Source organism: Salmo trutta, chromosome 14 (assembly GCF_901001165.1).
Source record: "Salmo trutta chromosome 14, fSalTru1.1, whole genome shotgun sequence".
Taxonomy (NCBI): domain Eukaryota; kingdom Metazoa; phylum Chordata; class Actinopteri; order Salmoniformes; family Salmonidae; genus Salmo; species Salmo trutta.
The window spans coordinates 16714139-16741638 of record NC_042970.1 but is presented as its reverse complement, the minus strand read 5'-3'; the positions used below and the strand labels follow the sequence as shown (position 1 = coordinate 16741638).

Sequence of the window (27500 nt, the reverse complement as noted above, 5' to 3'; positions counted from 1 at the left end):
TAGAGAGAGAAGGGGGGATTGGATTGGTTAGAGAGAGAGAGAGAGAGAAGGGGGGATTGGATTGGTTAGAGAGAGAAGGGGGGATTGGATTGATTAGAGAGAGCGAGAGAGAGAGAGAAGGGGGGGATTGGATTGGTTAGAGAGAGAAGGGGGGATTGGATTGGTTAGAGAGAGAGAGAGAGAGAAGGGGGGATTGGATTGATTAGAGAGAGAGAGAGAGAGAGAAGGGGGGGATTGGATTGGTTAGAGAGAGAGAGAGAGAGAGAGAGAAGGGGGGATTGGATTGGTTAGAGAGAGAAGGGGGGATTGGATTGGTTAGAGAGAGCGAGAGAGAGAGAGAAGGGGGGATTGGATTGGTTAGAGAGAGAAGGGGGGATTGGATTGATTAGAGAGAGAGAGAGAGAGAGAAGGGGGGATTGGATTGGTTAGAGAGAGAGAGAGAGAGAAGGGGGGATTGGATTGATTAGAGAGAGAGAGAGAGAGAGAGAGAAGGGGGGATTGGATTGATTAGAGAGAGAGAGAGAGAGAGAAGGGGGGGGATTGGTTAGTGAGAAGATGAAAAATCAAAGAACATTTTATTTGTCAAAATTTTCATAAACAACAAGTGTAGACAAACAGTGAAATAATACAAAGATAATAACTTGAGGAATAAATCCACAATCATACATGGGGTACCAGTACCGTCGACAAGGTAATTGAGGAAGATATGTACATAAAGGTGGGGGTAAAGTGACTAGACAACAGGATAGATAATAGACAGTAGCAGCAGTATACTGTAGGTAGGGGTAAAGGATAGATAATAGACAGTAACAGCAGTATACTGTAGGTAGGGGTAAAGGATAGATAATAGACAGTAACAGCAGTATACTGTAGGTAGGGGTAAAGGATAGATAATAGACAGTAACAGCAGTATACTGTAGTAGGGGGTAAAGGATAGATAATAGACAGTAACAGCAGTATACTGTAGGTAGGGGTAAAGGATAGATAATAGACAGTAACAGCAGTATACTGGTAGGTAGGGTAAAGGATAGATAATAGACAGTAACAGCAGTATACTGTAGGTAGGGGTAAAGGATAGATAATAGACAGTAACAGCAGTATACTGTAGGTAGGGGTAAAGGATAGATAATAGACAGTAACAGCAGTATACTGTAGGTAGGGGTAAAGGATAGATAATAGACAGTACAGCAGTATACTGTAGGTAGGGGTAAAGGATAGATAATTGACAGTAACAGCAGTATACTGTAGGTAGGGGTAAAGGATAGATAATAGACAGTAACAGCAGTATACTGTAGGTAGGGGTAAAGGATAGATAATAGACAGTAGCAGCAGTATACTGTAGGTAGGGGTAAGGATAGATAATAGACAGTAACAGCAGTATACTGTAGGTAGGGGTAAAGGATAGATAATAGACAGTAACAGCAGTATACTGTAGGTAGGGATAAAGTGACTAGACAACAGGATAGATAATAGACAGTAACAGCAGTATACTGTAGGTAGGGGTAAAGGATAGATAATAGACAGTAACAGCAGTATACTGTAGGTAGGGGTAAAGGATAGATAATAGACAGTAGCAGCAGTATACTGTAGGTAGGGGTAAAGGATAGATAATAGACAGTAACATCAGTATACTGTAGGTAGGGGTAAAGGATAGATAATAGACAGTAACAGCAGATACTGTAGTTAGGGGTAAAGGATAGATAATAGACAGTAACAGCAGTATACTGTAGGTAGGGGTAAAGGATAGATAATAGACAGTAACAGCAGTATACTGTAGGTAGGGGTAAAGGATAGATAATAGACAGTAACAGCAGTATACTGTAGGTAGGGGTAAAGGATAGATAATAGACAGTAACAGCAGTATACTGTAGGTAGGGGTAATAGGATAGATAATAGACAGTAACAGCAGTATACTGTAGGTAGGGGTAAAGGATAGATAATAGACAGTAACAGCAGTATACTGTAGGTAGGGGTAAAGGATAGATAATAGACAGTAACAGCAGTATACTGTAGGTAGGGGTAAGGATAGATAATAGACAGTAACAGCAGTATACTGTAGGTAGGGGTAAAGGATAGATAATAGACAGTAACAGCAGTATACTGTAGGTAGGGGTAAAGGATAGATAATAGACAGTAACAGCAGTATACTGTAGGTAGGGGTAAAGGATAGATAATAGACAGTAACAGCAGTATACTGTAGGTAGGGTAAAGGATAGATAATTGACAGTAACAGCAGTATACTGTAGGTATGGGTAAAGGATAGATAATAGACAGTAACAGCAGTATACTGTAGGTAGGGGTAAAGGATAGATAATAGACAGTAACAGCAGTATACTGTAGGTAGGGGTAAAGGATAGATAATAGACAGTAAACAGCAGTATACTGGAGGTAGGGGTATAGGATAGATAATAGACAGTACAGCAATATACTGTAGGTAGGGGTAAGGATAGATAATAGACAGTAACAGCAGTATACTGTAGGTAGGGGTAAGGATAGATAATAGACAGTAACAGCAGTATACTGTAGGTAGGGGTAAAGGATAGATAATAGACAGTAACAGCAGTATACTGTAGGTAGGGGTAAAGGATAGATAATAGACAGTAACAGCAGTATACTGTAGGTAGGGGTAAGGATAGAAATAGGACAGTAACAGCAGTATACTGTAGGTAGGGGTAAAAGGATAGATAATAGACAGTAACAGCAGTATACTGTAGGTAGGGTAAAGGATAGATAATAGACAGTAACAGCAGTATACTGTAGGTAGGGGTAAAGGATAGATAATAGACAGTAACAGCAGTATACTGTAGGTAGGGGTAAAGGATAGATAATAGACAGTAACAGCAGTATACTGTAGGTAGGGTAAAGGATAGATAATAGACAGTAACAGCAGTATACTGTAGGTAGGGGTAAAGGATAGATAATAGACAGTAACAGCAGTATACTGTAGGTAGGGGTAAAGGATAGATAATAGACAGTAACAGCAGTATACTGTAGGTAGGGGTAAAGGATAGATAATAGACAGTAACAGCAGTATACTGTAGGTAGGGGTAAAGGATAGATAATAGACAGTAACAGCAGTATACTGTAGGTAGGGGTATAAGGATAGATAATAGACAGTAACAGCAGTATACTGTAGGTAGGGGTAAAGGATAGATAATAGACAGTAACAGCAGTATACTGTAGGTAGGGGTAAAGGATAGATAATAGACAGTAACAGCAGTATACTGTAGGTAGGGGTAAAGGATAGATAATAGACAGTAACAGCAGTATACTGTAGGTAGGGGTAAAGGATAGATAATAGACAGTAACAGCAGTATACTGTAGGTAGGGGTAAAGGATAGATAATAGACAGTAACAGCAGTATACTGTAGGTAGGGGTAAAGGATAGATAATAGACAGTAACAGCAGTATACTGTAGGTAGGGTAAAGGATAGATAATTGACAGTAACAGCAGTATACTGTAGGTAGGGGTAAAGGATAGATAATAGACAGTAACAGCGTATACTGTAGGTAGGGGTAAAGGATAGATAATAGACAGTAACAGCGTATACTGTAGGTAGGGGTAAAGGATAGATAATAGACAGTAACAGCAGTATACTGTAGGTAGGGGTTAAAGGATAGATATAGACAGTACAGCAGTATACTGTGGTAGGGTAAGGATAGATAATAGACAGTAACAGCAGTATACTGTAGGTAGGGGTAAAGGATAGATAATAGACAGTAACAGCAGTATACTGTAGGTAGGGGTAAAGGATAGATAATAGACAGTAACAGCAGTATACTGTAGGTAGTGGTAAAGGATAGATAATAGACAGTAACAGCAGTATACTGTAGGTAGGGGTAAAGGATAGATAATAGACAGTAACAGCAGTATACTGTAGGTAGGGGTAAAGGATAGATAATAGACAGTAACAGCAGTATACTGTAGGTAGGGGTAAAGGATAGATAATAGACAGTAACAGCAGTATACTGTAGGTAGGGGTAAAGGATAGATAATAGACAGTAACAGCAGTATACTGTAGGTAGGGGTAAAGGATAGATAATAGACAGTAACAGCAGTATACTGTAGGTAGGGGTAAAGGATAGATAATAGACAGTAACAGCAGTATACTGTAGGTAGGGGTAAAGGATAGATAATTAGACAGTAACAGCAGTATACTGTAGGTAGGGGTAAAGGATAGATAATAGACAGTAACAGCAGTATACTGTAGGTAGGGGTAAAGGATAGATAATAGACAGTAGCAGCAGTATACTGTAGGTAGGGGTAAAGGATAGATAATAGACAGTAGCAGCAGTATACTGTAGGTAGGGGTAAAGGATAGATAATAGACAGTAACATCAGTATACTGTAGGTAGGGGTAAAGGATAGATAATAGACAGTAACAGCAGTATACTGTAGGTAGGGGTAAAGGATAGATAATAGACAGTAACAGCAGTATACTGTAGGTAGGGGTAAAGGATAGATAATAGACAGTAACAGCAGTATACTGTAGGTAGGGGTAAAGGATAGATAATAGACAGTAACAGCAGTATACTGTAGGTAGGGGTAAAGGATAGATAATAGACAGTAACAGCAGTATACTGTAGGTAGGGGTAAAGGATAGATAATAGACAGTAACAGCAGTATACTGTAGGTAGGGGTAAAGGATAGATAATAGACAGTAACAGCAGTATACTGTAGGTAGGGGTATAGGATAGATAATAGACAGTAACAGCAATATACTGTAGGTAGGGGTAAAGGATAGATAATAGACAGTAACAGCAGTATACTGTAGGTAGGGGTAAAGGATAGATAATAGACAGTAACAGCAGTATACTGTAGGTAGGGGTAAAGGATAGATAATAGACAGTAACAGCAGTATACTGTAGGTAGGGTAAAGGATAGATAATAGACAGTAACAGCAGTATACTGTAGGTAGGGGTAAAGGATAGATAATAGACAGTAACAGCAGTATACTGTAGGTAGGGGTAAAGGATAGATAATAGACAGTAACAGCAGTATACTGTAGGTAGGGGTAAAGGATAGATAATAGACAGTAACAGCAGTATACTGTAGGTAGGGGTAAAGGATAGATAATAGACAGTAACAGCAGTATACTGTAGGTAGGGTAAAGGATAGATAATAGACAGTAACAGCAGTATACTGTAGGTAGGGGTAAAGGATAGATAATAGACAGTAACAGCAGTATACTGTAGGTAGGGGTAAAGGATAGATAATAGACAGTAACAGCAGTATACTGTAGGTAGGGGTAAAGGATAGATAATAGACAGTAACAGCAGTATACTGTAGGTAGGGGTAAAGGCTAGATAATAGACAGTAACAGCAGTATACTGTAGGTAGGGGTAAGGATAGATAATAGACAGTAACAGCAGTATACTGTAGGTAGGGGTAAAGGATAGATAATAGCAGTAACAGCAGTATACTGTAGGTAGGGGGTAAAGGATAGATAATAGACAGTAACAGCAGTATACTGTAGGTAGGGGTAAAGGATTAGATAATAGACAGTAACAGCAGTTATACTGTAGGTAGGGGTAAAGGATAGATAATAGACAGTAACAGCAGTATACTGTAGGTAGGGGTAAAGGATAGATAATAGACAGTAACAGCAGTATACTGTAGGTAGGGGTAAAGGATAGATAATAGACAGTAACAGCAGTTACTGTAGGTAGGGGAAAGGATAGATAATAGACAGTAACAGCAGTATACTGTAGGTAGGGGTAAAGGATAGATAATAGACAGTAACAGCAGTATACTGTAGGTAGGGGTAAAGGATAGCTAATAGACAGTAACAGCAGTATACTGTAGGTAGGGGTAAAGGATAGATAATAGACAGTAACAGCAGTATACTGTAGGTAGGGGTAAAGGATAGATAATAGACAGTAACAGCAGTATACTGTAGGTAGGGGTAAAGGATAGATAATAGACAGTAACAGCAGTATACTGTAGGTAGGGTAAAGGATAGATAATAGACAGTAACAGCAGTATACTGTAGGTAGGGGTAAAGGATAGATAATAGACAGTAACAGCAGTATACTGTAGGTAGGGGTAAAGGATAGATAATAGACAGTAACAGCAGTATACTGTAGGTAGGGGTAAAGGATAGATAATAGACAGTAACAGCAGTATACTGTAGGTAGGGGTAAAAGGATAGATAATAGACAGTAACAGCAGTATACTGTAGGTAGGGGTAAAGGATAGATAATAGACAGTAACAGCAGTATACTGTAGGTAGGGGTATAGGATAGATAATAGACAGTAACAGCAGTATACTGTAGGTAGGGGTAAAGGATAGATAATAGACAGTAACAGCAGTATACTGTAGGTAGGGGTAAAGGATAGATAATAGACAGTAACAGCAGTATACTGTAGGTAGGGGTATAGGATAGATAATAGACAGTAACAGCAATATACTGTAGGTAGGGGTAAAGGATAGATAATAGACAGTAACAGCAGTATACTGTAGGTAGGGGTAAAGGATAGATAATAGACAGTAACAGCAGTGTTACTGTAGGTAGGGGTAAAGGATAGATAATAGACAGTAACAGCAGTATACTGTAGGTAGGGGTAAAGGATAGATAATAGACAGTAACAGCAGTATACTGTAGGTAGGGGTAAAGGACAGATAATAGACAGTAACAGCAGTATACTGTAGGTAGGGGTAAAGGATAGATAATAGACAGTAACAGCAGTATACTGTAGGTAGGGGTAAAGGATAGATAATTGACAGTAACAGCAGTATACTGTAGGTAGGGGTAAAGGATAGATAATAGACAGTAACAGCAGTATACTGTAGGTAGGGGTAAAGGATAGATAATAGACAGTAACAGCAGTATACTGTAGGTAGGGGTAAAGGATAGATAATAGACAGTAACAGCAGTATACTGTAGGTAGGGATAAAGTGACTAGACAACAGGATAGATAATAGACAGTAACAGCAGTATACTGTAGGTAGGGGTAAAGGATAGATAATAGACAGTAACAGCAGTATACTGTAGGTAGGGGTAAAGGATAGATAATAGACAGTAACAGCAGTATACTGTAGGTAGGGGTAAAGGATAGATAATAGACAGTAACAGCAGTATACTGTAGGTAGTGGTAAAGGATAGATAATAGACAGTAACAGCAGTATACTGTAGGTAGGGGTAAAGGATAGATAATAGACAGTAACAGCAGTATACTGTAGGTAGGGGTAAAGGATAGATAATAGACAGTAACAGCAGTATACTGTAGGTAGGGGTAAAAGATAGATAATAGACAGTAACAGCAGTATACTGTAGGTAGGGGTAAAGGATAGATAATAGACAGTAACAGCAGTATACTGTAGGTAGGGGTAAAGGATAGATAATAGACAGTAACAGCAGTATACTGTAGGTAGGGGTAAAGGATAGATAATTGACAGTAACAGCAGTATACTGTAGGTAGGGGTAAAGGATAGATAATAGACAGTAACAGCAGTATACTGTAGGTAGGGGTAAAGGATAGATAATAGACAGTAGCAGCAGTATACTGTAGGTAGGGGTAAAGGATAGATAATAGACTGTAACAGCAGTATACTGTAGGTAGGGGTAAAGGATAGATAATAGACAGTAACAGCAGTACACTGTAGGTAGGGATAAAGTGACTAGACAACAGGATAGATAATAGACAGTAACAGCAGTATGCGTCCCACCTAGCCCAGAGAGGTTATCAAGCAAGATATTGAGCCCTGCCCATATCTCCTTGCTTAATAAAGGGTTATCTTTTGTGCCTACAACTCAGTGCAACGATTTTGATGTTAAGATAGTGATGTTTAAGTTTTTTAGAAACATCCATTTAAGGGAATACTTTAGCTCCCCTAATCCTGATATTTCTATTGAATATGTAGGTTATTCACCTGCACATACTCCGACTCCTTTTAGAAGTAAGAGTTATTTTATACCTCCAGCCAATCACAGTCACTCTATGGAGACATATTGCAGACTTGTTGAATAAGATGTTGCTCATCTCCTTCAGAACAAACAGGAGTCCAAATCTTGATATAATTTACCTAAGGATGAAAAACAAGCTTTGCTTGATTTACAACCTGATACGTCAGTCCTTACCCTCCCTGCTGATAAGGGTGGGTCGGTGGTACAATCTGATACGTCAGTCCTTACCCTCCCTGCTGATAAGGGTGGGTCGGTGGTACAACCTGATACGTCAGTCCTTACCCTCCCTGCTGATAAGGGTGGGTCGGTGGTACAACCTGATACGTCAGTCCTTACCCTCCCTGCTGATAAGGGTGGGTCGGTGGTACAACCTGATACGTCAGTCCTTACCCTCCCTGCTGATAAGGGTGGGTCGGTGGTACAATCTGATACGTCAGTCCTTACCCTCCCTGCTGATAAGGGTGGGTCGGTGGTAGAACCTGATACGTCAGTCCTTACCCTCCCTGCTGATAAGGGTGGGTCGGTGGTACAACCTGATACGTCAGTCCTTACCCTCCCTGCTGATAAGGGTGGGTCGGTGGTACAACCTGATACGTCAGTCCTTACCCTCCCTGCTGATAAGGGTGGGTCGGTTGTACAATCTGATACGTCAGTCCTTACCCGTCCTGCTGATAAGGGTGGGTCGGTGGTACAATCTGATACGTCAGTCCTTACCCGTCCTGCTGATAAGGGTGGGTCGGTGGTACAATCTGATACGTCAGTCCTTACCCTCCCTGCTGATAAGGGTGGGTCGGTGGTACAATCTGATACGTCAGTCCTTACCCTCCCTGCTGATAAGGGTGGGTCGGTGGTAGAACCTGATACGTCAGTCCTTACCCTCCCTGCTGATAAGGGTGGGTCGGTGGTACAACCTGATACGTCAGTCCTTACCCTCCCTGCTGATAAGGGTGGGTCGGTGGTAGAACCTGATACGTCAGTCCTTACCCTCCCTGCTGATAAGGGTGGGTCGGTGGTACAATCTGATACGTCAGTCCTTACCCTCCCTGCTGATAAGGGTGGGTCGGTGGTACTATCTGATACGTCAGTCCTTACCCTCCCTGCTGATAAGGGTGGGTCGGTGGTACAATCTGATACGTCAGTCCTTACCCTCCCTGCTGATAAGGGTGGGTCGGTGGTAGAACCTGATACGTCAGTCCTTACCCTCCCTGCTGATAAGGGTGGGTCGGTGGTACAATCTGATACGTCAGTCCTTACCCTCCCTGCTGATAAGGGTGGGTCGGTGGTACAACCTGATACGTCAGTCCTTACCCTCCCTGCTGATAAGGGTGGGTCGGTGGTACAATCTGATACGTCAGTCCTTACCCTCCCTGCTGATAAGGGTGGGTCGGTTGTACAATCTGATACGTCAGTCCTTACCCGTCCTGCTGATAAGGGTGGGTTGGTGGTACAATCTGATACGTCAGTCCTTACCCGTCCTGCTGATAAGGGTGGGTCGGTTGTACAATCTGATACGTCAGTCCTTACCCGTCCTGCTGATAAGGGTGGGTCGGTGGTACAATCTGATACGTCAGTCCTTACCCTCCCTGCTGATAAGGGTGGGTCGGTTGTACAATCTGATACGTCAGTCCTTACCCTCCCTGCTGATAAGGGTGGGTCGGTGGTACAATCTGATACGTCAGTCCTTACCCGTCCTGCTGATAAGGGTGGGTCGGTGGTAGAACCTGATACGTCAGTCCTTACCCTCCCTGCTGATAAGGGTGGGTTGGTGGTACTATCTGATACGTCAGTCCTTACCCTCCCTGCTGATAAGGGTGGGTCGGTGGTACTATCTGATACGTCAGTCCTTACCCTCCCTGCTGATAAGGGTGGGTCGGTGGTACTATCTGATACGTCAGTCCTTACCCTCCCTACTGATAAGGGTGGGTTGGTGGTACTATCTGATACGTCAGTCCTTACCCTCCCTGCTGATAAGGGTGGGTTGGTGGTACTATCTGATACGTCAGTCCTTACCCTCCCTGCTGATAAGGGTGGGTCGGTGGTACTCATGGATAGGACAGCTTATGTCAATGAGTGTCATAGACAACTGCTTGACAACACCTTTTACAAGAAACTCAGAAGTGACCCCAATTTCAGAACACTGTCTTTACTGTCTTAGATGGGTATTTCAGTTCTGGTCAGATAACCAAAAAAGACAAAAAAGAACACGACTTTTTGGCTTTTCAACACCCTAAAATTGCCACTTTCTAAACTTTGCGAAATTACACAAGAATGTTACAAAACCTCCAAGGTGCCCTATTGTAGCGGGCATTGATGCAGTAACGGCCCCTCTATCTACTTTTGTTGACTTTTTTATTAGAACAGCTCCCCTCCTTTGTAAAGGACACCAGCAGTATGATCGCAGAACAGCTCCCCTCCTTTGTAAAGGACACCAGCAATATGATCTCAGAACAGCTCCCCTCCTTTGTAAAGGACACCAGCAGTATGGTCTCAGAACAGCTCCCCTCCTTTGTAAAGGACACCAGCAATATGATCTCAGAACAGCTCCCCTCTGTAAAGGACACCAGCAATATGATCTCAGAACAGCTCCCCTCCTTTGTAAAGGACACCAGCAGTATGATCTCAGAACAGCTCCCCTCCTTTGTAAAGGACACCAGCAGTATGGTCTCAGAACAGCTCCCTTCCTTTGTAAAGGACACCAGCAGTATGATCGCAGAACAGCTCCCCTCCTTTGTAAAGGACACCAGCAGTATGATCGCAGAACAGCTCCCCTCCTTTGTAAAGGACACCAGCAATATGATCTCAGAACAGCTCCCCTCCTTTGTAAAGGACACCAGCAGTATGGTCTCAGAACAGCTCCCCTCCTTTGTAAAGGACACCAGCAGTATGATCTCAGAACAGCTCCCCTCCTTTGTAAAGGACACCAGCAATATGATCTCAGAACAGCTCCCCTCCTTTGTAAAGGACACCAGCAGTATGATCTCAGAACAGCTCCCCTCCTTTGTAAAGGACACCAGCAGTATGATCTCAGAACAGCTCCCCTCCTTTGTAAAGGACACCAGCAGTATGATCTCAGAACAGCTCCCCTCCTTTGTAAAGGACACCAGCAGTATGGTCTCAGAACAGCTCCCCTCCTTTGTAAAGGACACCAGCAGTATGGTCTCAGAACAGCTCCCCTCCTTTGTAAAGGACACCAGCAGTATGATCTCAGAACAGCTCCCCTCCTTTGTAAAGGACACCAGCAGTATGATCTCAGAACAGCTCCCCTCCTTTGTAAAGGACACCAGCAGTATGGTCTCAGAACAGCTCCCTCCTTTGTAAAGGGACACCAGCAGTATGGTCTCAGAACAGCTCCCCTCCTTTGTAAAGGACACCAGCAGTATGATCTCAGAACAGCTCCCCTCCTTTGTAAAGGACACCAGCAGTATGGTCTCAGAACAGCTCCCCTCCTTTGTAAAGGGACACCAGCAGTATGATCTCAGAACAGCTCCCCTCCTTTGTAAAGGACACCAGCAGTATGGTCTCAGAACAGCTCCCCTCCTTTGTAAAGGACACCAGCAGTATGATCTCAGAACAGCTCCCCTCCTTTGTAAAGGACACCAGCAGATTGATCGCAGAACAGCTCCCCTCCTTTCTAAAGGACACCAGCAGTATGGTCTCAGAACAGCTTCCCTCCTTTGTAAAGGACACCAGCAGTATGATCTCAGAACAGCTCCCCTCCTTTGTAAAGGACACCAGCAGATTGATCGCAGAACAGCTCCCCTCCTTTCTAAAGGACACCAGCAGTATGGTCTCAGAACAGCTCCCCTCCTTTGTAAAGGACACCAGCAGATTGATCGCAGAACAGCTCCCCTCCTTTGTAAAGGACTCCAGCAGTATGATCTCTATCATTGAATCTCCTGATCCTCTCCCTGAGAATACCTTGTTAGTTATTTTTGATGTTGAGTCATTATACACAAATATTCCACACGAGGGCGGTATTGAAGCTATGGAACATTTTCTTCTGCAACGTGACCCTAATGAGCTACCTTCCAGTGCCTGCATTATAACATTGGCTGAAATAGTACTCACACATAACTACTTCATGTTTCTAAATGATTTCTTTATTCAGACGAAGGGTACTGCTATGGGATCCCCCATGGATCCTAACTATGTTAATTTGTATGTGGGTTACATGGAGAAACAGTCTATTTTCAATCCTCTCAAAAATGTTTTCTTGCCTAACATCATTATTTGGAAACGGTATATTGATGATATTTTTGTTCTATCGAGGGGTGACAAAACAGATCCAGGCATTCCATGCTATTCTTAACTCCTGTTCTGAACATTTTAGATTTACTATGCAATCTGATACATGTCAAATCAGTTTTCTTGATCTTCTGATCTTGTGTGAAGATAATGTTCTATACACTGATCTTTACAGGAAACCTACTGATCGTAACAGTTTGTTGAGGGCTGACAGTTGTCACCCACTTCCCTTGAAAAATAGTTTACCCTATAGCTTTACCCTATATAAACGAGTCATCCCGCAGTGTTTGTGATCATACCCTGATGAAGACAGCTTGGCTGTCCAAACGTTGCATATAACTTTTTTTATTTTTATTGTATATTTAATTTCACCTTTATTTAACCAGGTAGGCAAGTTGAGAACAAGTTCTCATTTGCAACTGCGACCTGGCCAAGATAAAGCAAAGCAGTTTGACACATACAACAACACAGTTACACATGGAGTAAAACAAACATACAGTCAATAATACAGTAGAAAAATAAGTCTATATACAATGTGAGCAAATGAGGTGCGATAAGGGAGGTAAAGGCAAAAAGGCCATGGTGGCAAAGTAAATACAATATAGCAAGTAAAACACTGGAATGGTAGATTTTACAGTAGATGAGTGTGCAAAGTAGAAATACTGGGGTGCAAAGGATCAAAATAAATAAATACAGTAGGGGAAGAGGTAGTTGTTTGGGCTAAAATACAGGTGCAGTGATCTGTGAGCTGCTCTGACAGCTGGTGCTTAAAGCTAGTGAGGGAGACAAGTGTTTCCAGTTTCAGAGATTTTTGTAGTTCATTCCAGTCATTGGCAGCAGAGAACTGGAAGGAGAGACGACCAAAGGAGGAATTGGCTTTGGGGGTGACCAGAGAGATATACCTGCTGGAGCGCGTGCTACAGGTGGGTGCAGTTATGGTGACCAGCGAGCAGCGATAAGGTGGGGCTTTACCTAGCAGGGTCTTGTAGATGACATGTATCCAGTGGGTTTGGCGACTAATATGAAGCGAGGGCCAACCAACGAGAGCGTACAGGTCGCAGTGGTGGGTAGTATATGGGGCTTTGGTGACAAAATGGATGGCACTGTGATAGACTGCATCCAATTTGTTGAGCTCTTAGAGTGTGCGGCTCTCCTTTATTTTCAAGAATAAACCTCTTCAGAATGGCATGTCTGCCAAAGTTTTATATCTATTTTTGGTTATACCAATTACCCCAGCAAAGACATTCTTTAAAAAAAGTATACTGGGTCATAACAAACATTATATGGGTAAATAAAACCCAATAAAGTTGTACATCTTCCTAAGTCTGGAGTGGTTTTAACCTTCTATTGTATCAACTCGTTACCCAAGGCTCAACATATGTGGGAACTCCTTCAAAACTGTTGGAAAAGCCTTCCAGGTGAAGCTGGTTGAGAGAATGACAAGAGTGTGCAAAGCTGTCATCAAGGCAAAGGGTGGCTACACTGAAGAATCTCAAATATAAAATAATTTAGATTTGTTTAACACTTTTTTGGTTACTACATAATTCCATATGTGTTATTTCATAGTTTGGAAATCTTCACTATTGTTCTACAATATAGAAAATAGTAACAAATAAAGAAAAACCCTGGAATGAGTAGGTTTGTCCAAACTTTTGACTGGTACTGTAGTTAAATGCACTAAAGAGGAACAATGGGTACATATTGAAGATGCGCATGCTCATCCCTAGAATTTTTTTATGTAGATTTTCAAAGGATAAAGCTAAGAACATTAGCAACTTCATAGTTTAGAACACTAGAACTAAGGCACTGCATCGCGTCACTACAGACCCGGGTTTGATGTCGGGCTGTGTCGCAGCCGGCCGGGAACCGGGAGACCCATGCGGCGGTGCACAATTGGCTCAGCGTCGACCGGGTTAGGGGAGGGTTTGGCCGGTTGGGATGTCCTTGTCCCATCGCGCACTAGCGACTCCTGTTGCAGGCCGGGCACAGTGCACGCTGACACAGTCGCCAGTTGTACGTTGTGTCCTCCAACACATTGGTGCGGCTGCTTCCGGTTGAAGCGAGCAGTGTGTCAAGAAGCAGTGCGGCTTGGCTGGGTTGTGTTTTGGAGAACGCATTGCTCTCGACCTTCGCCTCTCCCAAGTCCGTACAGGAGTTGCAGTGTTGGGACAAAACTGTAACTACTAATTGGATACCATGAAATTGTGAAAGAAAAAGGGGTAAATAAAGAAAAGAACACTATATCGAAGAAAATGAAACATATTTTACAAGAACCAATATCACTCCCTAGAAACACAACCTTATGGAATAATCCTTGGATAGCTTTTTAGAATTAATCGATAAATTGGCCCACATGGAAAACTAAAGGCACAGAAACCGTAAATTACTTGGTAACAGGAAGTATATTTATTTCCATGACAGAATTAAAAAGTAATTCTGGACTGACCAATGTAGATAGTTTGAAATACATGCAACTTAAATGTTACATATCACGAAACTTCGAGGTAAATCTTGAGGTAATCTTGTTTGAGTCAGAAAAAGATGTTCTTATGATAGGTAAGATGCAGAGAGCCTATCCAACTGACAATCTCTTAGAAAAAATATAAACTATTGAAACCAAGATTTAAAAATAACTGATGTTGGAATAAGATGGATGGAAAGTTGGAGCATAACCAACGAACCAACAGTTAACTTCTTTGGGGTAGGGGGCAGTATTTTTATGTCCGGATGAAAAGCGTGCCCAGAGTAAACTGCCTGCTACTCAGGCCCAGAAGCTAGGATATGCATATTATTAGTAGATTTGGATAGAAAACACTCTGAAGTTTCTAAAACTGTTTGAATGATGTCTGTGAGTATAACAGAACTCATATGGCATGCAAAAACCTGAGAAAAATCCAACCAGGAAGTGGGAAATCTGAGGTTTGTAGTTTTTCAAGTGATTGCCTGTCCAATATACAGTGTCTGTGGGGTAATTTTGCACTTCCTAAGGCTTCCACTAGATGTCAATAGTCTTTAGAACCTTATTTCATGCTTCTACTGTGAATGGGGAGAGAATAAGAGCTCTAGGAGTCAGGTGTCCCAAAATAAGGCATGAGCTCAGTCACGTGCGCAGCCGAGAGAGCGACCTGAGTTACTTTTCATTTATGAAGACAATGGAATTGTCCGGTTGGAATATTACTGAAGATTTATGATAAAAACATTCTAAAGATTGATTCTATACATCGTTTGACATGTTTCTACAAACGTAAATATAACTTTTTTGACTTTTCGTCGTGACTTTCTGTTGCGCACTTTCTGCATTTGGAGTAGTGGACTAAACGCGCGAACAAAAGGAGGTATTTGGACATAAATATGGACTTTATCGAAACAAAACAAATATTTATTGTGGAACTGGGATGCCTGGGAGTGCATTCCGATGAAGATCATCAAAGTTAAGTGAATATTTATAATGCTATTTCTGAGTTTTGTTGACTCCACAAAATGCCGGGTTTGGTGACTGAGTGCTGTACTCAGATTATTGCAAAGTGTGCTTTCGCTGTAAAGCTTTTTTGAAATCTGACACAGCGGTTGTAGTAAGGAGAAGTTTATCTTTAATTCTGTGCATAAGTTGTATATTTTATCAGTGTTTATGATGAGTATTTCTGTAAATTGATGTGCTCATTCACCAGCAGTTTTGGAGGCAAAACATTTCTGAACATTACACGCCAATGTAAAATGGGGTTTTGGATATAAATATGAACTTTATCGAGCAAAACATACATGTATTGTGTAACATGAAGTCCTATGAGTGCCATCTGATGAAGATCATCAAAGGTTAGTGATTCATTTTAGCTGTATTTCTGGTTTTTGTGACGCCTCTCCTTGCTTGGAAAATGGCTGTGTGGTTTTTCTTGTCTAGGTGCTGTCCTAACATAATCTAATGCTATGCTTTCGCCGTAAAGCCTTTTTGAAATCGGACACTGTGGTTGGATTAACGAGAAGTTTATCTTTAAAATGGTGTATAATAGTTGTATGTTTGAGAAATTTGAATTATGAGATTTTTGTTGTTTTGAACTTGGCGCCCTGCTATTTCACTGGCTGTTGGCGAGTGGGATGCTAGCGTCCCACCTACCCCAGAAAGGTTAACAAAAATGCATGCTTAATTAATCCAGTATAAATGAAAGTACAGAATAGAATGTATTATACAAGAGACATAATTAACAAATGATACAGCATAACAGCAGTCATGTCAAGTGTACAACTAATAATGATTCAATAATCCGTGCCTTTTGGGAACGCTAGAAAGTTCCGAAGTTGTGGGCGGAGCTTGAAAGTTGTCAGAGGTATTACAATATAAATGTAATTTATTTCCATCGGTCTGCATATTTCAAGACAACATATGGTGGTGTAGTGAGACACCCAATGGGCTGGACGATTCTCTTATCACTCATTTAGAAAAAACTTGGAAGTCAATCAATCCGCCATCATTGATACAATGGACAAATCAAATGATTTATTCTTGAAATACTGAAATAACATGGGCGACTGAGAAAAACAAATTGGTACAATTTAAGACCAAGTGGCAAACAATAATGCAGGCACTAGGGATGGGGTGTGAGCAGGCGAGTCTGGGCAGAGGAGATGTAGTCGTTGTTTGTATGTGTCTGTAAGTTGTCATTTGGATGTATACATTTGTTTTTGGAATGTAAAAAAAATCTGTTGGTGCAGTATACGAATTGTAGTGGGTTCAGAGTGTTTGGGATGATGGTGTTGATGTGAGCCATGACCAGCCTTTCAAAGCACTTCATGGCTACAGACGTGAGTGCTACAGGGCGATAGTCATTCAGACTGAGATCTAATTGGGTCAGTGAAGATGTAAATGAGGAGATGATGCGTTGTGATTGGTTCTTGTGTGTGTCTCTTACTTGTTGAGGTTGGCCAGGTAGGCGTCAGCTACATGAGCTCCAGTGGGAGAGGCAGCGGTGCCCCTAGTGGACACTCTCTCTTCCTGCAACTCCGCTTCAGTCTTAGGACTGCCTCTGCCCCCGTCCGTCCTGTAACACACACACATAATCACACTACAGCCCTGTCCATCCTGTAACACACACACATAATCACACTACAGTCCCGTCTGTAATGTAACACACACATATAATCACACTACAGCCCTGTCCATCCTGTAACACACACACATAATCACACTACAGTCCCGTCCGTCCTGTAACACACACACATAATCACACTACAGCCCTGTCCATCCTGTAACACACACACATAATCACACTACAGCCTGTCCATCCTGTAACACACACACATAATCACACTACAGTCCCGTCTGTCCTGTAACACACACACATAATCACACTACAGCCCTGTCCATCCTGTAACACACACACATAATCACACTACAGTCCCGTCCGTCCTGTAACACACACACATAATCACACTACAGCCCTGTCCATCCTGTAACACACACACATAATCACACTACAGCCTGTCCATCCTGTAACACACACACATAATCACACTACAGTCCCGTCTGTCCTGTAACACACACACATAATCACACTACAGCCTGTCCATCCTGTAACACACACACATAATCACACTACAGTCCCGTCTGTCCTGTAACACACACACATAATCACACTACAGTCTCGTCCGTCCTGTAACACACACACATAATCACACTACAGCCCTGTCCATCCTGTAACACACACACATAATCACACTACAGTCCTGTAACACACACACACATAATCACACTACAGTCCTGTAACACACACACATAATTACACTACAGCCCTGTAACACACACACATAATCACACTACAGTCCTGTCCGTCCTGTAACACACACACATAATCACACTACAGTCCTGTCCATCCTGTAACACACACACATAATCACACTACAGCCCTGTAACACACACACATAATCACACTACAGTCCTGTCTGTCCTGTAACACACACACATAATCACACTACAGTCCTGTCCATCCTGTAACACACACACATAATCACACTACAGCCCTGTAACACACACACATAATCACACTACAGTCCTGTCCATCCTGTAACACACACACACATAATCACACTACAGCCCTGTAACACACACACATAATCACACTACAGTCCTGTCCATCCTGTAACACACACACATAATCACACTACAGTCCTGTAACACACACACATTATCACACTACAGCCCTGTAACACACACACATAATCACACTACAGTCCTGTCCATCCTGTAACACACACACATAATCACACTACAGTCCTGTAACACACACACACACACACACACACATAATCACACTACAGTCCTGTCCATCCTGTAACACACACACAATCACACTACAGCCCTGTAACACACACACACATAATCACACTACAGTCCTGTCCGTCCTGTAACACACACACACATAATCACACTACAGTCCTGTCCATCCTGTAACACACACACATAATCACACTACAGCCCTGTAACACACACACATAATCACACTACAGTCCTGTCCATCCTGTAACACACACACATAATCACACTACAGTCCTGTCTGTCCTGTAACACACACACATAATCACACTACAGTCCTGTCCGTCCTGTACCACACACACATATTCACACTACAGTCCTGTAACACACACACACATAATCACACTACAGCCCTGTCCATCCTGTAACACACACGCATAATCACACTACAGTCCTGTCCATCCTGTAACACACACACACACACACAAATAATCACACTACAGTCCTGTAACACACACACACATAATCACACTACAGCCCTGTCCGTCCTGTAACACACACACATAATCACACTACAGACCCGTCCATCCTGTAACACACACACATAATCACACTACAGTCCTGTCCGTCCTGTAACACAAACACATAATCACACTACAGCCCTGTCTGTCCTGTAACACACACACATAATCACACTACAGCCCTGTAACACACACACATAATCACACTACAGTCCTGTCCGTCCTGTAACACACACACATAATCACACTACAGTCCTGTAACACACACACATAATCACACTACAGTCCTGTAACACACACACATAATCACACTACAGTCCTGTCCGTCCTGTAACACACACACACACATAATCACACTACAGTCCTGTCCATCCTGTAACACACACACATAATCACACTACAGTCCTGTCCATCCTGTAACACACACACATAATCACACTACAGTCCTGTAACACACACACATAATCACACTACAGTCCTGTAACACACACACACACATAATCACACTACAGCCCTGTCCATCCTGTAACACACACACATAATCACACTACAGTCCTGTCCATCCTGTAACACACACACATAATCACACTACAGCCCTGTAACACACACACATAATCACACAACAGTCCTGTAACACACACACATAATCACACTACAGTCCTGTAACACACACACACATAATCACACTACAGTCCTGTAACACACACACACATAATCACACTACAGCCCTGTAACACACACACATAATCACACTACAGTCCTGTAACACACACACATAATCACACTACAGTCCTGTAACACACACACATAATCACACTACAGTCCTGTAACACACACACATAATCACACTACAGCCTGTCCATCCTGTAACACACACACATAATCACACTACAGTCCCGTCTGTCCTGTAACACACACACATAATCACACTACAGCCCTGTCCATCCTGTAACACACACACATAATCACACTACAGTCCCGTCCGTCCTGTAACACACACACATAATCACACTACAGCCCTGTCCATCCTGTAACACACACACATAATCACACTACAGCCTGTCCATCCTGTAACACACACACATAATCACACTACAGTCCCGTCTGTCCTGTAACACACACACATAATCACACTACAGCCTGTCCATCCTGTAACACACACACATAATCACACTACAGTCCCGTCTGTCCTGTAACACACACACATAATCACACTACAGTCCTGTCCGTCCTGTAACACACACACATAATCACACTACAGCCCTGTCCATCCTGTAACACACACACATAATCACACTACAGTCCTGTAACACACACACACATAATCACACTACAGTCCTGTAACACACACACATAATTACACTACAGCCCTGTCCATCCTGTAACACACACACATAATCACACTACAGTCCTGTAACACACACACACACACACACACACAATCACACTACAGCCCTGTAACACACACACATAATCACACTACAGTCCTGTCCGTCCTGTAACACACACACACATAATCACACTACAGTCCTGTCCATCCTGTAACACACACACATAATCACACTAAAGCCCTGTAACACACACACATAATCACACTACAGTCCTGTCTGTCCTGTAACACACACATATAATCACACTACAGTCCTGTCCATCCTGTAACACACACACATCATCACACTACAGCCCTGTAACACACACACATAATCACACTACAGTCCTGTCCATCCTGTAACACACACACACATAATCACACTACAGCCCTGTAACACACACACATAATCACACTACAGTCCTGTCCATCCTGTAACACACACACACATAATCACACTACAGTCCTGTAACACACACACATTATCACACTACAGCCCTGTAACACACACACATAATCACACTACAGTCCTGTCCATCCTGTAACACACACACATAATCACACTACAGTCCTGTAACACACACACACACACATAATCACACTACAGTCCTGTCCATCCTGTAACACACACACAATCACACTACAGCCCTGTAACACACACACACATAATCACACTACAGTCATGTCCGTCCTGTAACACACACACACATAATCACACTACAGTCCTGTCCATCCTGTAACACACACACATAATCACACTACAGCCCTGTAACACACACACATAATCACACTACAGTCCTGTCCATCCTGTAACACACACACATAATCACACTACAGTCCTGTCTGTCCTGTAACACACACACATAATCACACTACAGTCCTGTCCGTCCTGTACCACACACACATATTCACACTACAGTCCTGTAACACACACACACACATAATCACACTACAGCCCTGTCCATCCTGTAACAAACACGCATAATCACACTACAGTCCTGTCCATCCTGTAACACACACACACACACACAAATAATCACACTACAGTCCTGTAACACACACACACATAATCACACTACAGCCCTGTCCGTCCTGTAACACACACACATAATCACACTACAGTCCCGTCCATCCTGTAACACACACACATAATCACACTACAGTCCTGTCCGTCCTGTAACACAAACACATAATCACACTACAGCCCTGTCTGTCCTGTAACACACACACATAATCACACTACAGTCCTGTAACACACACACACATAATCACACTACAGTCCTGTAACACACACACACATAATCACACTACAGTCCTGTATCACACACACACATAATCACACTACAGGCCTGTAACACACACACATAATCACACTACAGTCCTGTAACACACACACACATAATCACACTACAGCCCTGTAACACACACACATAATCACACTACAGTCCTGTCCGTCCTGTAACACACACACATAATCACACTACAGTCCCGTCCGTCCTGTACCACACACACATAATCACACTACAGTCCTGTAACACACACACACACACATATTCACACTACAGCCCTGTCCGTCCTGTAACACACACACATAACCACACTACAGTCCTGTAACACACACACACATAATCACACTACAGCCCTGTCCGTCCTGTAACACACACACACATAACCACACTACAGTCCTGTCCATCCTGTAACACACACACATAATCACACTACAGTCCTGTCCATCCTGTAACACACACACACACACAAATAATCACACTAAAGTCCTGTAACACACACACATAATCACACTACAGCCCTGTCTGTCCTGTAACACACACACATAATCACACTACAGTCCAGTCCGTCCTGTAACACACACACACATAATCACACTACAGTCCTGTCCATCCTGTAACACACACACATAATCACACTACAGCCCTGTCTGTCCTGTAACACACACACACACATAATCACACTACAGCCCTGTAACACACACACATAATCACACTACAGTCCTGTAACACACACACATAATCACACTACAGTCCTGTAACACACACACACATAATCACACTACAGCCCTGTCCGTCCTGTAACACACACACACATAATCACACTACAGTCCTGTCCATCCTGTAACACACACACATAATCACACTACAGCCCTGTAACACACACACATAATCACACTACAGTCATGTAACACACACACATAATCACACTACAGTCCTGTAACACACACACACATAATCACACTACAGTCCTGTAACACACACACACATAATCACACTACAGCCCTGTAACACACACACATAATCACACTACAGTCCTGTAACACACACACATAATCACACTACAGTCCTGTAACACACACACACATAATCACACTACAGCCCTGTAATACACACACATAATCACACTACAGTCCTGTCCGTCCTGTAACACACACACATAATCACACTACAGTCCCGTCCGTCCTGTACCACACACACAATCACACTACAGTCCTGTAACACACACACACATAATCACACTACAGCCCTGTCCGTCCTGTAACACACACAAATAATCACACTACAGTCCTGTCCATCCTGTAACACACACACATAATCACACTACAGTCCTGTCCGTCCTGTAACACAAACACATAATCACACTACAGCCCTGTCTGTCCTGTAACACACACACATAATCACACTACAGCCCTGTAACACACACACATAATCACACTACAGTCCTGTCCGTCCTGTAACACACACACATAATCACACTACAGTCCCGTCCGTCCTGTACCACACACACAATCACACTACAGTCCTGTAACACACACACACATAATCACACTACAGCCCTGTCCGTCCTGTAACACACACACATAACCACACTACAGTCCTGTCCATCCTGTAACACACACACATAATCACACTACAGTCCTGTCCATCCTGTAACACACACACACACACACTAATAATCACACTACAGTCCTGTAACACACACACACATAATCACACTACAGCCCTGTCCGTCCTGTAACACACACACATAATCACACTACAGTCCTGTCCATCCTGTAACACACACACATAATCACACTACAGCCCTGTAACACACACACATAATCACACTACAGCCCTGTCTGTCCTGTAACACACACACATAATCACACTACAGTCCTGTAACACACACACATAATCACACTACAGCCCTGTCCGTCCTGTAACACACACACATAATCACACTACAGTCCTGTCCATCCTGTAACACACACACATAATCACACTACAGTCCTGTAACACACACACATAATCACACTACAGTCCTGTAACACACACACACATAATCACAGTACAGTCCTGTAACACACACACACATAATCACACTACAGCCTTGTAACACACACACACATAATCACACTACAGTCCTGTAACACACACACACATAATCACACTACAGTCCTGTAACACACACACACATAATCACACTACAGCCCTGTCCATCCTGTAACACACACACATAATCACACTACAGTCCTGTAACACACACACACATAATCACACTACAGTCCTGTAACACACACACATAATCACACTACAGTCCTGTAACACACACACATAATCACACTACAGTCCCGTCCGTCCTGTAACACACACACATAATCACACTACAGTCCCGTCCGTCCTGTAACACACACACATAATCACACTACAGTCCTGTCCATCCTGTAACACACACACATAATCACACTACAGTCCTGTAACACACACACACATAATCACACTACAGTCCTGGCCATCCTGTAACACACACACATAATCACACTACAGTCCCGTCCGTCCTGTAACACACACAAACACACACACACACACACACACACACACACACACACACACACACACACACACACACACACAATCACACTACAGTCCTGTCCATCCTGTTACACACACACACACACACACACACATAATCACACTACAGTACCTGTCCATCCTGTAACACACACACATAATCACACTACAGTCCTGTCCATCCTGTAACACACACACATAATCACACTACAGTCCTGTCCGTCCTGTAACACACACACATAATCACACTACAGTCCTGTCCATCCTGTAACACACACACATAATCACACTACAGTCCTGTCCGTCCTGTAACACACACACATAATCACACTACAGTCCTGTAACACACACACATAATCACACTACAGTCCTGTCCGTCCTGTAACACACACACACATAATCACACTACAGTCCTGTCCATCCTGTAACACACACACACACACACACACATAATCACACTACAGCCTGTCCATCCTGTAACACACACACATAATCACACTACAGTCCTGTCCGTCCTGTAACACACACACACACACACACACACACACACACACACACACACACACACACACACATAATCACACTACAGCCCTGTCCGTCCTGTAACACACACACACACACACACACACACACACACACACACACACACACACACACACATAATCACACTACAGTCCTGTCCGTCCTGTAACACACACACACACACACACACACACACACACACATAATCACACTACAGTCCTGTCCGTCCTGTAACACACACACACACACATAATCACACTACAGTCCTGTCCGTCCTGTAACACACACACATAATCACACTACAGTCCTGTAACACACACACATAATCACACTACAGTCCTGTCTGTCCTGTAACACACACACATAACCACACTACAGTCCTGTCCGTCCTGTAACACACACACACACACACACACACACACACACACACACACACACACACACACACACACACACACACACACACACACACACACACACACACAATCACACTACAGCCAGCCAACTAGAAGACCATTCTCTCATCTTGTCTATGGTGGTCTGCACTGTACTGGTCTATACTGGTCTGAACAGGTTGTAGTTGTCTAAACACTGGTCTTGTGGTTTCTTACATGTCCTGAACCACTATGTACTGGTGAGGCACCAGTCCGTCCACTCCGTTGTGTTGGCCCTCCCACCAGTCATCACTGACTCGCTGGAAAAGGAGGAGAGGCGCGCCCTTATTAAACGACAGCTCCCGGTTGGTCCGTCCAGAGTAGTCGAAGCGAGCGATGGCCGCTATTGGGTCAGATTCTGAAACGACCAACAAGCCTGAGAGTCAGAGAGGGAGGGAGGGAGGGAGAGAAGGAGGGAGAGAAGGAGAGAGGGGGAGAGAGAGAGAGAGAGAGAGGGGGGAGACAGAGGGAAGAGAGGAGGAGGGGTGAAAGGTGAGAGAGAGGGGAGGAGGGGAGAGAGGAGGAGGGGAGAAACGGGAGAGAGAGGGGAGGAGGGGAGAGAGGAGGAGGGGAGAAACGGGAGAGAGAGGGGAGAAGGGAAGGAGGGGCAGGGGTAGAGAACGGGAGAGAGAGGGGAGGAGGGGAGAGAGGAGGAGGGGAGAAACGGGAGAGAGAGGGGAGGAGGGGAGAGAGGAGGAGGGGAGAAAACGGGAGAGAGAGGGGAGGAGGGGAGAGAGGAGGAGGGGAGAAACGGGAGAGAGAGGGGAGGAGGGGAGAGAGGAGGAGGGGAGAAACGGGAGAGAGAGGGGAGAAGGGAAGGAGGGGCAGGGGTAGAGAACGGGAGGCGGGTTAGTAGCAAGCAGGTTAGTGACACAGAAGTTGGTTACAGACGAAGGGGTTGTGGCGCAGGCAGTCATATTGTAGTGATCATTAGAAGCAGAATGTTGCTGTGAGAAGCAGAATGTTGCTATCAGAAGCAGAATGTTGATATCAGAAGCAGAATGTTGATGTGAGAAGCAGAATGTTGATATCAGAAGCAGAATGTTGCTGTGAGAAGCAGAATGTTGATATCAGAAGCAGAATGTTGATATCAGAAGCAGAATGTTGATATCAGAAGCAGAATGTTGATATCAGAAGCAGAATGTTGATGAGAGAAGCAGAATGTTGCTATCAGAAGCAGAATGTTGATATCAGAAGCAGAATGTTGCTGTGAGAAGCAGAATGTTGATATCAGAAGCAGAATGTTGATATCAGAAGCAGAATGTTGATGTGAGAAGCAGAATGTTGATATCAGAAGCAGAATGTTGATGAGAGAAGCAGAATGTTGATATCAGAAGCAGAATGTTGATATCAGAAGCAGAATGTTGATATCAGAAGCAGAATGTTGATATCAGAAGCAGAATGTTGATGAGAGAAGCAGAATGTTGCTATCAGAAGCAGAATGTTGATATCAGAAGCAGAATGTTGCTGTGAGAAGCAGAATGTTGATATCAGAAGCAGAATGTTGATATCAGAAGCAGAATGTTGATGTGAGAAGCAGAATGTTGATATCAGAAGCAGAATGTTGATGAGAGAAGCAGAATGTTGCTATCAGAAGCAGAATGTTGATATCAGAAGCAGAATGTTGCTGTGAGAAGCAGAATGTTGATATCAGAAGCAGAATGTTGATGTGAGAAGCAGAATGTTGATATCAGAAGCAGAATGTTGCTGTGAGAAGCAGAATGTTGCTGTGAGAAGCAGAATGTTGCTATCAGAAGCAGAATGTTGCTGTGAGAAGCAGAATGTTGATATCAGAAGCAGAATGTTGATATCAGAAGCAGAATGTTGATATCAGAAGCAGAATGTTGATGAGAGAAGCAGAATGTTGCTATCAGAAGCAGAATGTTGCTATCAGAAGCAGAATGTTGCTGTGAGAAGCAGAATGTTGATATCAGAAGCAGAATGTTGATATCAGAAGCAGAATGTTGATGTGAGAAGCAGAATGTTGATATCAGAAGAAGAATGTTGATATCAGAAGCAGAATGTTGATGTGAGAAGCAGAATGTTGCTATCAGAAGCAGAATGTTGATATCAGAAGCAGAATGTTGATATCAGAAGCAGAATGTTGATGAGAGAAGCAGAATGTTGCTATCAGAAGCAGAATGTTGATATCAGAAGCAGAATGTTGCTGTGAGAAGCAGAATGTTGATATCAGAAGCAGAATGTTGATATCAGAAGCAGAATGTTGATGTGAGAAGCAGAATGTTGATATCAGAAGAAGAATGTTGATATCAGAAGCAGAATGTTGATATCAGAAGCAGAATGTTGCTGTGAGAAGCAGAATGTTGATATCAGAAGCAGAATGTTGATGTGAGAAGCAGAATGTTGCTATCAGAAGCAGAATGTTGCTATCAGAAGCAGAATGTTGATGTGAGA

At 43.0% G+C, this 27500-nt stretch overlaps 1 protein-coding gene across 1 annotated transcript in view; it reads right to left on the bottom strand.

Moving 5' to 3' along the window:
• LOC115207185 (SLIT-ROBO Rho GTPase-activating protein 2-like) overlaps window positions 1–27500 on the bottom strand; it is a 179904-nt gene that overhangs the window by 1840 nt on the left and 150564 nt on the right. Inside the window, exons 12-13 of the mRNA XM_029774166.1 lie at window positions 25263–25461; window positions 17058–17186 (exon numbers count right to left, since the gene is read on the bottom strand). Coding sequence (XP_029630026.1) covers window positions 17058–17186; window positions 25263–25461 — 328 coding nt within the window. The remainder of the gene's footprint in view (window positions 1–17057; window positions 17187–25262; window positions 25462–27500) is intronic.